This window comes from Nothoprocta perdicaria, unplaced genomic scaffold (genome assembly GCF_003342845.1).
Source record: "Nothoprocta perdicaria isolate Ctin4 unplaced genomic scaffold, notPer1 scaffold_181, whole genome shotgun sequence".
NCBI lineage: Eukaryota > Metazoa > Chordata > Aves > Tinamiformes > Tinamidae > Nothoprocta > Nothoprocta perdicaria.
This window is the reverse complement of record NW_020454994.1, coordinates 192,115-206,969: the sequence shown is the minus strand read 5'-3', so window position 1 is coordinate 206,969 and position 14,855 is coordinate 192,115. Positions and strand designations below refer to the sequence as shown.

Below are 14,855 nucleotides of genomic sequence, written 5' to 3'. Positions count from 1 at the left end.
TGAGAAGTCCATGGTCAAGAAGTGACAATCTGTCCAGTCTTTCAGTTGCAGGCTCTCACTCCCATCTGGTTTATTTCTGCTTATCAGTCCATCATAAAATAAAGCAAATGATAAAATACACAGCAAATAAGGTATGGGGCACAATGGATAGGCTTTTTAAGAACACCTTCATGTTTTGCAATTAGTGGATATTTGTTTCTGCTTCCAGTAATGTTAGTTGGAGCAGAAGTAAACTCTGAACATATAAAATATTCCATGTTCTTTTACAGACAGAACTAGTTTACATACAGAACTAGCCTAAAAGTGACAGAAAAGTCGCTAACAGCTCTGGCAAGCTAATATAAATAGAGTTATTTTAACCTCTGAAGAAAAGGAGGTTTTAATTTGTCTTGGTTTATGCAATTGGTTGATATTTTTAAAAAGCTTTGAAATATTTTCCTATCATATCTCCATTTGCTTTAGTTTTTGAAGTGATAGTGGCATTACCCCCTCTCTGTGAATGTTTAGCACAGGAGAGGAGTTTTTTCCCTCCTGCTCTATTGTCTTGTTACACTGCCAAGTCTCAGGCACATTATTTTTTAATGCCCTCCCTTCCAAAGTGTTTGCATTTTCCTAAAGGGATGAGTTTCAGTAATAGGGTCAGAAGGGATCCGGAGGTCTCTGAGGTTGGCTGCTTGCTGAGGAGACACCAYGGTGATGATGGTCCTCCTCCTTGGGCAGGGTTGCTCTCATAGGTCTTCAGCTTCAAGTGAGCCGAAGAGCCTATGTTATTAAACAGGTTGTGTCAAACAGCCACTGCAGAATTAGACAGGAGAAGGAATAATGATGGATGCTGCCTAAGAAAGCTGATGTTGCCCAGTGACTATTAATGTATAATAGCTGCATCCGAGATAGATTCTGGCGTTGGACACGGGAAGGAAGACACAAGCTCCAGCCCACGTGCCTGCCTTTTCRTTGTGTTTCCAGCAGTGCAGATCTACCTTTGTTATATTCATTCCAGCTCCTACCATAGGTACCTTTTTGTGTATAATTTGTTGTGGCTTCTTTTTGGAGAGAACTGGTTTTTCCAAAGATATTTCATGATTTCAGGGGTGCTGGGTGCTCTCCGTGGTGCTTTGRAAATCAGGCTCTCCTGCATTTAAAGCAAGTTTAACCAGTCTATGATATAATACTCCTCTATGTATTTTTAGCTCTACGGTCTCTGTTCCACGTTCTCTATTGAATGTACAAATGCAAATCTAATATATGGTTATTTTTCAGAATAATAAGACCCTTATTAAAAAGTCATATCTTTTATAAATGAGAGGCAAATAAACGTATGAATTCTTTTTCTCAGTCCAGGGCTGCCTCTACCAGAGTGATGGTTCATGAATTAGTGATGAAGCTGAAATACTGGCAGGGAGGAAGCAGCATGCTGAGAATAAAAATGTGTTATTAAACTAAAAGCAATGCAAGAGCTCTTGCACAGAATAAGATTAATATCCTTGCCTCTAATGTAATAAACAAAAGATAATTAATTGGGAGTTCTTATGGTGAATATGCAGTTAACTGAGTTCATAAGCCCAGGTAACATTCACCATGTTACAGCTGTACTTGAGAATTCAGCTCAAGCAGAAATTCAATGACCAGAGCTTCCTTCTTCCCCAAAACTGTCACGTTTTTGCCCTGTCATTTCCCTTTGAGATCCTCCCCTCCAGATCTGCTGGRATGTCTGGGCTAGGTTCACTCAATGCCAATGAGGTGGTAACTGCAGAATACAGATAAACGTGGATATACTCCATGAAAAATTATCATCTGGCTTTAGACCCCTTTCCAAGCCACATATATGATCAGCAGCAGGGGAAAAGACATATGTTACTTTACAGCTTTCTGTATCCTTGAATCTAGAATTACAGCAGCAATCATCCTAAACAGGAAAGATAACTAGCTCAGGATCTAGTTCTGCCCCTTCTCTATGGGTACATCCCTTCTTTGAGAGACTATCCAGTAAATGTTTCTTCTGTGCTGTCTTATGCCGTCATTCTTCCCAGATTCAGCTCTTGGAAGAAGAAAACAAGCCAAACTGGTCTCTRTAGCACTTTCAGGATGTAGGATTCRTTTATCGATAGCTTGGGCTGAATTTATTCCTTGAGAATTTACCTGCTCAACCACATTCTTTGTGTATGTAGCACATTCCATTCTTGCCTTTGCTGTTATCTCTAACATATCTTATGTTAGATACTTCTAACTCCTTCCATTAACAGCCAAGTGAGGATAGGGAAATTATGATAGAGCAATCTTTAGGTTACTGGGGTCCAAAGGAAGCCCTTATAACTTGGGAACCATTTACTACAGTATTGCTGTTGTGTTTATGATATGCATTATAATTCTGTATMTTATTTATTTAAGTTCATGCAAAAGTTCATTCACCCTGTTACACGTGCGCATGAGGATGCCATATACGTTTGGAAGTCTGGAGGTAGCCAGTTTATCCCAAGGGAGATATTTCCACACATTTGTAAAGAGCATGACCAGCTTTTTTGCCCTGGTGACAAGAACCACGACTCCTCRTTTGCAAAGTGTCAGTGTTTCGAGATCAGACCATGACTGCCAGGCTGCCAGACTCGTCACCCCGCCGCTTCTATATTAACATATAAATTACTGTTTCTTTGGTTTTTTTTTTTTTTTCCTAAAGAGGCAACACAACAGCTTAGCCTCCAAATGTAGATTTTATTTTTCTGATTCCCTGGGAATGCCTTTGCTTCCTGCTCAGCAGCCACGTGCTTTTGCAGGGCTGCTGCTACCAGCCGGGTACCTTTGCAGTGCTGCAGAGCTGTGAAGCAGGGAGTTCATCATACTGGGAGCACTGGGCAGAAAACGCTGTCCCTGCTGAACAGCAAATKTAGATGTTTAGAGTCTTTCTGCCTGTGATAGTCTCAGCAATCCTGAGAAGATCCAGAGCCAGGGTCACAAAGCACCTCCAGGCACCTCCAGGGTACTCTAGGAGCACCATGCACTGCACTGCAGGTGACTCTCTTCAGTACAATTAACAATCATTATTGAAGGCGGCAYTTTTTGCAAAATACTTAAGGGTTTTCAAATAATTCAGTCCTGAAAGCACTAATGAGGATGCCAGAAGAGAAGCAAAMACACTTTCTTTTCAGAAGAAATTAGTAGGAAATGGAAAATAACTGAATCCTATCCAAATGCCAATAAGGCCTATGGCAAAGACTTGTGAAAGCTACAGAATTTTCCCCTTTTCCTAGAAAAGCACTTTATTTATTGTGTTAATAAATAAATGGCCATGAAAGTCCACAGGAGGTGCTGAAACACTTCTTGCATTGTAAGGAGAAGAAATACAGAATAGCTGCCATATATCATATATCTTGATCTATGGCTGGAGGTGTGGATGAAAGCCAAACAGTCTGAATTGGAAGCCTCACGTCCCTGCCTTTAGCCACAAGTGCTTCCCAGCTGTAAAGGGCAAGATTGAGGAAGCTGGATGGTTTTTGTGTCAAATGTAACCTGTTTTTGTTTGGAAAGTGTGCACAAATCTTTTGCAAACACTGCTCTGGGTGCTAGATCAGCAAGCAGGATGGATGAACACAGTAACAAGGAGAAAGGAGTGTGAGAGAGGTGCCTAAAATGACAGGATTTGAGTTAGTCCCTGCCCACTCACTTGTGCAAGAGAGTTCACTGGAGAGGTTCTCCTGGAGTGTGCTCTTTACACGACCAGAAAGTGGGTAGTGAAGTTTCTCACAGATATTTTTTGCTAGCAGCAGAGCATCCCACGAGAACTCTGGAAATAGAAAACCTGCTCTTTCTGCAAGGAGAGCTTCTCAGTAGCTGTCTGTGGCTTTTCCAGTATGTAGMCTGGCCGAGATGAATTTGAGCTTAGCTTGAATTGAGAGGCAGGCAGCTTTAGGCTAGCGGCAGATACACAGAGAACCCCCTTGCTCTGGGAGCTACAGCTTCAGATGGCAGCGGTGCAGCCACCCTGGTGTGCACCATGTCCGGGGCAAGCGAGCGGGTTTCAACAGGATGCTGGAGGAGATAAACTCTTAAAAGGCATTAGCTGCGTTATCTTGCTAGTCTTGTCTCTTCTTTCCAAATCTCCCTTTAAGCTTCCTCTGGTATTTCTGGTGTATATTGCTTGCACCTTCTCCAGTGCTGTTTTCCCCTGCCCAAGCAGACAGCAGGCGGCTGCTGGTGCCAGGAACGGGGTTTTTGGCTGGTAGGAAGTCTGCTTGTCCCAGGATCACTGTCCTCATCCATCCTTTAAAGCAGCAGGCAGAAATAGTTGACTTCAAGGAAAGTGAATGTTCAGTGTTTAGCAGAGGAGCAGTCTACACCAGAAAAAGGAAAGTTAACCAAGCGGCGGGGGGAAATGTATCATGGTTCTCATTATGCTATTCTTTAAAAACAAATCTGGAATTAATTTGTTCTTAGATTTTTGCAACAGTGTTTCCCCCCTTAAAACTGAAGTGGTGGAGCTCAGGTCTGTATGTGTTCTTAGGCTGATTTCAAGAAGGTGTTTCATAGGTGTAACCTTTGCTGTGGAAAATCTCTGTCCTGAGACGTTTGGTGCCCCAGGGGCAGCAAACCTGCTGTGCRGTTCACTGACCTGTAATGCAGCACAGTAACACGCTTAAACTAATGAGCTTGCTCTGGTCAGTGGGGAATGATGAAAAAGAGGAGCTACTGCCGGGAGCGCAGATTTGATTTAAATTCCCAGCAAGAACAGTTACCTACTCGAATCCCATTGCAAGGGGCTGTATTTGCATGTTCTGCAGTGAGCACTGCCTGTTGTGCAGTGAAGAGGCCAAAAGAGATGGTGTTTTTTTGTCTTCTTCCCAGTGCACATAAAAGGAATGATTAACTGAGGCCTTGTGCCCTTCTGATGCTGTTAGAAATAAATATTAGATTGCATTGGACTACACACAGAATTATGTGGGAGATCTGAGCTTTGCTTTCACTATCACTGTTTTTTCCTCTGGACCCAGGCAGCTTTTACCTCTTTCTTTGTTTGTGAGGAGGAGAAACAGCTGATTTGATCCCTTCGCACCCTTCASGTATCTGGGAATTAGGGAGAGGCTAGAAATTTCTTTCTTCTAACTGATGGGAAGGACCTGGTTTTTATTAGCTGTCCTGCAGCTGCAGTCCCACCTTTCTCTAGACTTTCCAGTGTATTTGGTAGGGCCTGACTTTGCAGATGATTCATGTGGTCTCAACTCTATTTTCTGCTTGGTAGTAGAGGTTGATTTGTCAGAAAAACATGTATAAGTCAGTGGCACCTAGGGAGGAAAATCCATCAAGAGAAAAAATTGCCAGTGTTACAGATTTTTTTTAGCCATTGCCTGGACTTAATAGTATCTTAGAAACCCAGTAAATTGTATGACCTGTATCCCTTTTAGAGGAACACTTCCCTCGTAGTACTTAGAGCTCGACATAAACACAAAGGAATCCATAAAACATCTTAGCTTCTGGTGCAGAAGCTTTCAGAGTGTCAAGCRGAACAGGAGTTAAATGGAAATGTTCTGTCTACACAAGGCTGCAAAACACTCTGGGGTTGCCAGCTAACTGGATTGAAAAAATCTGCACGAGTCCCTGTTATTTCAGCTGATAGTTGATGTTCATTTTATCAGGACCAGTTTTCTGCTCTACCTTCCTGATTAGAGGTGCCGTTTAGGATGGTTGTTGCCTCCTGCTTGCAATGTGACCYCAGAGGGCTGATTTTCCCCCGTCGCAGGGCCGGGGTGGCAAAGGCAGCATCTACGTGTGGGCCTCCGGAGACGGCGGCAGCTAYGACGACTGCAACTGTGACGGTTACGCATCCAGCATGTGGACCATCTCCATCAACTCTGCCATCAACGACGGGCGGACCGCTCTGTACGATGAAAGCTGCTCTTCGACCTTGGCCTCCACCTTTAGCAACGGGAGGAAGAGAAATCCAGAGGCCGGCGTGGTGAGTCCAGATATTGTTGTGTGGTTGCTGCTGTCCTTGTGCCCTCCCATGGCCTGTTACATCCCTGTCTGCTTTGGAGCAGCAGATGGTGCTTTGTTGACATGGGTATTTTCTCACTGCCAGTACCTGATCATGCCAAAACTGCCACCAGAGGAGATATAGGATTAATATTAAGAGCATTAGCAAAGAGATATGGGATTAGTATTAAGAATAGCAATCATCTTCCGTATTTTACAGCCTCTTTATCAGAAACCTTTACTGATTTAAAAGTTCAATCCTCCTTTTTTTCCAGAGCAGGATGCTCAAACAGAAGGTCTCTAATACAACYGAAATGAAAAGGGTTGAAATCTGTGCTGACATCAACAGAGATGATCTGCGTTAGCTGAGCTCATGCCTAATTGTACCAGCAGAGCAGCAGGAGCCAGACTGCTGCTGTGCTAGAAGCTGAACAGAGCAGAAAAACAGTCACTCACCCACAGGAGGAAGAGCAAGGGTTCAGGCTACCCACAGAGATACAGCCTCATATTAAGGTCACTGTGGAGCATCTTGTTCAAGGGTCAGTTCTTTACAGGGCTAAACTTACTATTCGAAATGACACTTTTTTTTTTTATACCTTTATAACTGGAATTCTCCTCCAGTAACCGGTCAGTGTTACTGGAGCAGGCAATGACATATGGTAGCCTCTTGTGTGCAGTAACTGATGGAAAAATACTGGTTTCTGCTGTATTCTAATATCAGTGTCACCTATATAATTACCACGATAAAATTAACTGCTGGGATATCTTTCAGGGCTGTTCTGGTGACCACCCTGTATAGAAAATAGGAGATCGCTCCTGTTGGTTCTGCAGTTGCACCAATACTAAAAATCTCAATATTGTTAAAAAAAAAAWTTTTTTTAAATCATGCCAATAACGACAAGAGAATTTCAGGCCTTTGGTTGAACTGTGTTTATAGGAAATAAATGATAGCGATAAGAGTTCAGGTGTTACAAGTATCAATGAACACCCTTTTCTTACATTATAATCTATTTTTATATTCCTACCTTCTCTAGCTGTGTCGTGCTGTCTTTCTAAATACTTTATTCCAAGAAGAAAACAGATTAGCAGGATCCTAGGAGCAAATACACAATTATTGCAAAGAGCAAGGGCACAACCTGCCCTTTCTGCACTTTTCCGAGTCTGTAGCCCCCAGGAAAACAGGCTAGCTGCTTTCATTAATTAGTTCTAATATCATTGCAGGCTACAACGGATCTGTATGGCAACTGCACCCTCCGCCACTCGGGAACGTCTGCAGCTGCCCCTGAGGCAGCCGGAGTGTTCGCCCTGGCCCTGGAGGCTAAGTATGCTCTTAAGAAATTATCTGTGAGCTCAGGAGAGCAGGGGTATGGGCGGATGGTTAATGTTGCTGGTCATAAAAGGCGGCCGCCTTGGGGCTSCAGCAGCTAACACGTTGCCGGGTGCAGCAGTGCCATGCATGGAGCTTGCACGTGGAGCTACAGCCTTGCCAAAAGCAGAAGACCCACAGAACCGGCCAGGAGTTCATCCTGAGCCAGTGTAGAAAGGAGGAGAGAGTGTTCTTCTACCAAGCAGCTCTGGCAGTCAGTTTTTGGGAGAGGSAGTATCTACCACGGCCTGTTTATTAGACTGGAATTGGGCAGGCCAAAGAGTTGCAGCTGGTTGGTAGCTGAGAATAAAGAAAAAGGAAAAAAATAAAATAAAAGTTTTGTAATTGTCTCTCATCTTCTCCCAGGCTGGCTCTTTCAAACCTTTCATTGCGTAGATTTGCCCTGGTCAAGTTATTCCTTCCCAGGAACGTTCCCAATTCCACRTGCAGACCTCCTGCAATGTCTCTCAGCTCATTTATAGCCTAAGTCTGACACGTCTCTGCAAACTAAGCTGTGAGCTGGAAAGCATAGTTTTAAGCAAGCCCTTAACAAGTTTCAAAGAGAATGATGCAAGTTATAGCTGCTTTTCAGCCACTTTGTGTCACCTTGAAAATGTTTAAATAATTGGCTCTTCTGGTGTACATTCAGCATGCTYATATGCTTATTACTTGGGGCACAGAAAGCTGAAAAGCAGATCCTTTTAGGCTGGTGGTTTAAATCAGACACATTGTAATGCTGAAAGAGGGCATCATAAAATGACTGGAATAACTTCAGTTGCGTAGAGGTAGCATTTCAGTTCTGAAGCTTTCAGAAGAATAACATAAATGTCCTTCCTAGCCTCTTAATCACTGTGAATCTAGGCAGACAAGAGCTGGAGATGAAAAATGGTCATCTAATCTAGACAAACATCACCGAACTTCATCTGTGCTAGTGCATCATGGGGTACAAACCTCTACCATACCTTGAAATGTCCATCTACAGCCACCCCAGCCCACATGTCCACATTCACAGTCTGGCCAGATTACTAAGGCCTTGCTTGTTTTAGCCCACTGGCTCCATCAGATCAGGACTTTGGAAGATCTCAGGGAAAAGCAGGAGGAGCAGACAAGGAAGCAAGGGGAAGATGCAAGAGGAAGGCTAGGCTATATTCTGCCATCATCCCTTTTAATTTTTTTTTTTTAATTCTGTTCAGGGTCTGGCATAATGTAGCACTCTATTCACTTAAAAATTGCATGGTGGATTTATCGCGTGTAGTTGAAATCAGTTGCTTTTAAGAACAAGGAAACAATCAGAAATGATTTTGTAATTTGGGGGAATATGTGAAGTTCTATGTAATTAAATCCTATTCTTGTTCCCTCTGAAATCAACAGAAGCTTTAGTATTGATATGTATATAGATACATTTTCTGTGATTCATAGAAGTATACTTTACCAAAATGCTTACTCAAAACCACCATCTTTCTTTAATATTTGCTTAGAAATACTAAGTCCGTGCTTCTYTTCCACAGCTTGGATCTGACCTGGAGAGACATGCAGCATTTGACAGTGCTCACCTCCAAAAGGAACCAGCTTCATGATGAGGTTCATCAGTGGCGTAGAAACGGTGTGGGGCTGGAGTTCAACCACTTGTTTGGCTATGGAGTCCTAGATGCAGGAGCAATGGTTAAGATGGCAAAAGACTGGAAGACTGTTCCAGAGAGATTCCACTGTGTTGGAGGCTCAATACAGGAACCTGAGTAAGTGAATAGTCTAGTTTATGGATTTTGCTTTTTTCCAGGCATTTAAGAGACCATAAGCATGTAAATACAAAGAAAYAGATGATCAGAGAAATATATATTGAATGGTTTTTTTTCTCTAGGAAAGCTTAATGTTGTTACATCCCAGATATTTTAAAAAATAATAATAAATAAGCTACATGATTCCTTGAATCCTGGATGATCCGTAGAGTCAACGCTAATGCCAGCAGTATTTAAAGCAGCACCCATTTTTTCCTTATCACTCACAAGTTTGTCTGTGGCAAAGCTTGTATGAAAAAAGAAGGTGTGCAGAGGTGAAAATGTGGAAGGTTGGCACCTTAAACCAAGTAAGTTACTTGGGGCTCCCTAAGGTGGCAGGTAGCTGACTCTTGGTCGGGTGATCGCTCCTTGTGACCTGTTCCAGCAAACAGTTCGTCTCCAGAAGACTGAAGCAATCACCTACAGGTAGCAGCAATTCAGCTTGAACATTACGGCATTTAATTGTGTTTGGTTTATGTTCTTCACATCTCTAATTRCAGGCTTAGGTAGTCAAATTATTTTCTGATTACCTTCATGTGCTAAACTGAGTGAGTCAACAAGTGAATGAATTAATGCTAATCGACTACAACAGCTATAGTTCAATTTGATTATTTGAAATGCTAACCTGATGATGGCCAATTTATGTCTATAACGTTCCAAATTTGACCTTTCAGTGCCATTTCTGAAGGCATCATTGTGCWGGAAAAAGGGAGTAACCAATGTGCCACCTTGGCACGTAGCTCAGCCAGAGAGCAGGTTTGCTCCCAGTGGGTTTGTATGGGCAGCATCCAGGGTCCTACAGCTGAGATCTGAGTTTAATTTATCTGGCCCACACGTGCTCACTGATGAGAAGCAAATGAGAGAATTATGGAAAGAATTTTGAGCTGTCTTTAGCTTATTCATAATTTACATGCAGACACTATTTATGAAGACAAACCATCTCATTTACCTTCGTACAGCCTTGTTTATTGAGATGGAGATTCCTGTAGAGGAAAGGGGAGAATTTCAGTGTGTAATTTTGGCCACATCGCTTCGGCAAGGCCCCAGATGGATTTGGGAGCAGACTGAGCAAGAGCGGGGTGAGGAGCGTGTAGCATTAGCGTTCTTCTGCCTTCGTTTTTCAGTCCTGTTTCTGCCGTTGAAATGAGTGTTGGATAGAGGAGCAGAAGCCATGGAGCTTTCCAAAAACCTGCTTTCCTTTGGTGATGGGGGGGCATTTCTGCATCCCAGGAATTCTGAGGTGCAGGAAGGCTCCTCTATGGCTATGATCCCTGCAAAGCTCAGAAATGCCCAAACTCTGTTCTGAGAGCAACACCCAGAACCTGCTGCGTGCTTAGAGCATTTGTGCATTTGTGAAGAAGAGACCTCAAAGTGGAACTGGTTAGGTCCTAGCGCCACCTCCAAGAGAATCCTCGGAGATGCAAGCTGATGTTGTACTGCTGCCAYGGATAATTGGTTTATTTTTCCAGTTTGGCATTGCTGCAGCAACATCTTCTATATTTAGGTAGGTAAGCAGCTGGTACAGTGACATGCACCATAGCAACATTGTCAATTAGCAGAAACAGGCAAGGGAGGAATGTAAAACCTAGAATGTGTAGAGAGCTGCAAATAATCAATATTTAAAGTGCAGCATTTCTCTGCTGACTGCAGAAACACTTGTTAGCAATAACAACTTGCCATAAAAAGGGATTTTTGTTGAGACAGCAAAAAGAAAACAAGGACAAGTCTGATAATTCAGGCTGGTCCAGGGCGATGCAGAGATAATTTAACCCAATCAGAGATCATTAGCTGAGAGGCAGAGGAGTGTGCTTCTGAAAAATGCATAGTCTCCCATCTGATCTGTGTTACCAGATACTACATTTCATGCAAAATAAAAAGAATACGTATTGGAACAAGCTGAACTGGAACAAAAGACTCCTGCTTTTCAGTTAGGCCATGTTTTCCCCTTTTGTCTTAAGTTAGTTTTGTTTCTTTGGGGAAATTTGCCTGGCCCATAGTAGTTAGTGTGGTGAAGCAGAGAGAATTGCATCCTAATGAATAGCAGGGGCAGATCGAGCCTCATCTCCCGTGTCTTAGAGAGGCTCTGCAGCACCCACGAGGGTGCAGGAGCARGCTGCCCACGGGACAGAAGCAGCTCCAGCGCTGCTGCTGCGCTGCCTCCTTGGGGGTTGGTGTCCAGAGATTAAAAATGATTTGTCCTCGGGGGTTCTCCTGCATTGACTGAAGGAGATGGAAAGAGTTTATCAGTTTTTATCTGAAAGTAACTTTCAGAGCGAGACGCTGATGAACAAGGCTTTGGGAGGCGTGTGAGATTGCTCTTAGACAGTCCCAGTTCAGACCCTTTTGAGGACGATGCTAGTAATCCGGCCGGGATTAATTTCCGAGGCATTTAATTATCCAGTTTGCACAATGGTACCACAGCCCACTAGGAGTCTGTAGGATGAGGTGCTAGTTCCCATGCAGAGAAATTTATTTGGGATACCAAGTAAGTTCTGMGATTATCCTACTCAAATGTCCTGATCTTTTAGCTACACGGTGTTTATGTGACACCAACTTCTGCTCCCAGGCACTTCCAAGATTCAGAACAACACATTTTGGGGGCTTTTGTGTGTGTGTTTTTTGTGTGTTTGCTTAATATGGATGTTTCAATACCTACGTTCACACATAGTCCTGAGAAGACTTCATTAGAGGGGAAGCAAAGGGTGGCCTGAGCCAGTTAGCAATGGGCTGAACTGTAATGCTTGGAATTTGTTTCCGGAAGAGAAGAATTCCTGGAAGTCAGGCTCAAGGGAAATGTTTTCCCTGCGCTCTGAAGAATGCACCATTTCATTAGGAAAGGGAAACAGTTGGCTTCATACTTAAAACACTCATTTCTTTTRAAAAGGAGTGCTTAAAAATACCCCTTAATAACGGCTGTCACCTCCTCCTGCTCTGTAGCAATTATAGCTAATAAAATGCCAGTTTTATTCAAGGGCTGGAGAAGCATAAACAAGTAATTACCCTTTAAATTTGTAGGTCTTCATTCCTGAGTGAGTAATGCTTAAAAAAAGAAATGACACAACAAATATTCCATGTCAGTAAGAAGTTCATGTGCAAGGATGCAGCGTACATCTGAGTATTAATTACAAACACTGGAGGAGGTAATAATAACTGCTGGCAGCTTCCTGTGGCTTCTTTTTCTCTTTTCAAAGATATGCAGTAGTTCAGAATTTATTTCTTTGCTGTTTGATGCTGTTTGAGAGCACGACGTGGTGTCCCGGGCTTCCTTTTACGTTTAATCCTTCCATCTCCATGTGAGGAACAGCTTCTTCACTGTGAGGGTGCCAGAGCCCTGGCACAGGCTGCCCAGGGAGGYTGTGGAGGCTCCTTCTCTGGAGGTCTCCAAACCTGCCTGGATCCRCCCTGTGCCCCGTGCTCTGGGTGTCCCTGCTGGAGCAGGGGGTTGGACTAGATGATCTACAGAGGTCCCTTCCAACCCCAACCATTCTGTGGTTCTGTGGTGACAAACGTGAACAGGACATGTCCTGGGACATGTGGCTTCACAGGCCGACATGTAACGTGCAGCCCCGAAGGGCCTGTAGCGGTTACAGCTCCACCAAATCTCTGCTCCGAAACAGGAAAATGCAGAATGCAGCGACTTGCTTTCATTCTCCTTTGAGGTGCTGGTGATGGGRGATCAACTAATTTTGAAAAGGATCTGCCAAGGCTGGAGGGCATAATGCCAGGAAGAATTTTGTTGCTTGGGCTGCCAATGGATGGAGAGATTCCTCTTTGGCTTGACCCTAAACCCCACTGCCCTTACAAGAGGGGCTCTCTTGGCATGCTAACATTAATGAGTTTTCTTCTCAAGGGTCTTTTTCTAGCAATAAATGCCCTCTACAACAGGGACATTGTTTTTCTTTGATGACAGACCCCTTGCACATTAAGCGTTGCAGGACTAAGCCCATGTTCTACCAGTGGATTTAGCGTTTCTGGTGTTTCATTTCATTCCTTTCCACCCTCGCTGGGAGAAGTGCCCTTCAGTTAACCGGGAGAACCAGTTGCCCTCATGAGAACTTAATTATTCTGACCAAGTCATTGGTCACTTCAGGGTTTAGCACTTCAGAAACCCTATAACCTCTCCTGACTTCTTTTCTGAATCTGTGTGCTCCTGTACAGGAGAGCTCAAAGACAGCAATTTTAATAGAAAGGGATTTYTAAATTAGTTGAAACTGGAATTCACCATTTGTGTTAATTTCCAAATCAGAGCGAGAGCACAGATCTGAATACACAGACTTCAGCTGCGCAGAAATTTTGTGCAGCTCATCCTGTAACTCTAGACACAAGTCTTTGCTGATGCCTTTGAGGTGCCTATCCGACCGGATTGACTACTCAGGGTTCTTTCAGTGAATATAAGCATTGTTAAAACATTACTCAATAAAGTAATGATCAGTAAAGGCAGCTATTAAATGTGTATTAATATTTCTTAAATAGCACTTTGCACTTCTTAATTGTATTCCTTCTTTCTTTGCGTAGGTGTCCATTTTGTAATGTATTTTCAATTTAAGGTTTTAATACCATTTTATAAAAGCAGAGTGTTCTTATTACGGATAGGTTTGCAGGTTTTATTTTCTTAATTTTCCATGTATTAATAACAATGAATGGTATTAAAAGTTAAATAATAATCAAGATTATAATGTTAATGTTAGACATGGTTTTAGAATAAGACATGTCATCATGTGTATCCTTTTAATCTGCTTAACTGTGTTGTGATCTTCAGAAAGATACCCTCAAGTGGCAAGCTCGTCCTCACGCTCACAACCGATGCTTGTGACGGGAAGGAGAACTTTGTGCGCTACCTGGAGCACGTGCAAGCGGTTATAACTGTGAATTCCACCAGGCGAGGAGACCTCAACATCAACATGACCTCCCCCATGGGCACCAAATCCATTTTGCTCAGCCGGCGTCCCAGGGATGACGACTCCAAGGTGGGTTTTGACAAGTGGCCTTTCATGACCACACACACTTGGGGAGAAGACCCCAGGGGCACCTGGGCCCTGGAGATCGGGTTTGTCGGCGGCAGCGCGCAGCGGGGCGTGCTGAAGGAGTGGACACTGATGCTGCACGGCACTCAGAGCGCGCCCTATATAGACCAAATAGTAAAGGATTATCAGTCCAAACTCGCCATGTCCAAGAAAGAAGAACTGGAAGAAGAATTGGATGAAGCAGTGGAGAGAAGCCTCAAGAGCATCCTGAGCAAGAACTAGTGCTGTTCTGCATGACGGTCTCGTTCCTTCCCTGGAGCCCTCTACTCGCCTTTCTACTATCCCAACATCCGTGTTAGACCTATTACAATGATCGTCTCTGTAGCCAAATTATCACACACTCTTGATTTTAAAGTCTTAGATCTTGTCAATGATTATTTTAATTGCCACTGAAGCAATCTTTTCTTTTTGTTTTCTTTTTATTCTCAACCACAACTATATTGTCCCCTACAAATACTATGTACAGTTTGTGACTGTAAATGATTTTTCTTTTGTGTCATACAGTTCGGTAACTTGCAGACAAGTTGATGGCTTTTCCCTTCATATTTTTTGTGGTAAATGTCGTTTGTACTTTTAAAAGAGTGAATTTAACATTGGCAGTTGGTGACAATGGGCTTCAACCAATTGAATTCAACCAAATTCAGCTTCCATTGGATTCAACCAAAGTAAGACTAGACCCTGTGAAAATAATCTAGAGGTGAAGAAAAAATTTAAATCTAATTTGCAGAA

General features: G+C 43.0%; 1 protein-coding gene across 1 annotated transcript in view; it reads left to right on the top strand.

The window, feature by feature from the left end:
- Positions 1–14,652, top strand: part of PCSK2 (proprotein convertase subtilisin/kexin type 2) — a gene marked incomplete at its 5' end in the record, with an annotated part of 86,572 nt that extends 71,920 nt beyond the window's left edge. Inside the window, 4 exons of the mRNA XM_026036599.1 lie at positions 5,729–5,944; positions 7,183–7,283; positions 8,836–9,063; positions 13,862–14,652. Coding sequence (XP_025892384.1) covers positions 5,729–5,944; positions 7,183–7,283; positions 8,836–9,063; positions 13,862–14,348 — 1,032 coding nt within the window. The remainder of the gene's footprint in view (positions 1–5,728; positions 5,945–7,182; positions 7,284–8,835; positions 9,064–13,861) is intronic.
- Between the last annotated feature and the right edge of the window lie 203 nt (positions 14,653–14,855).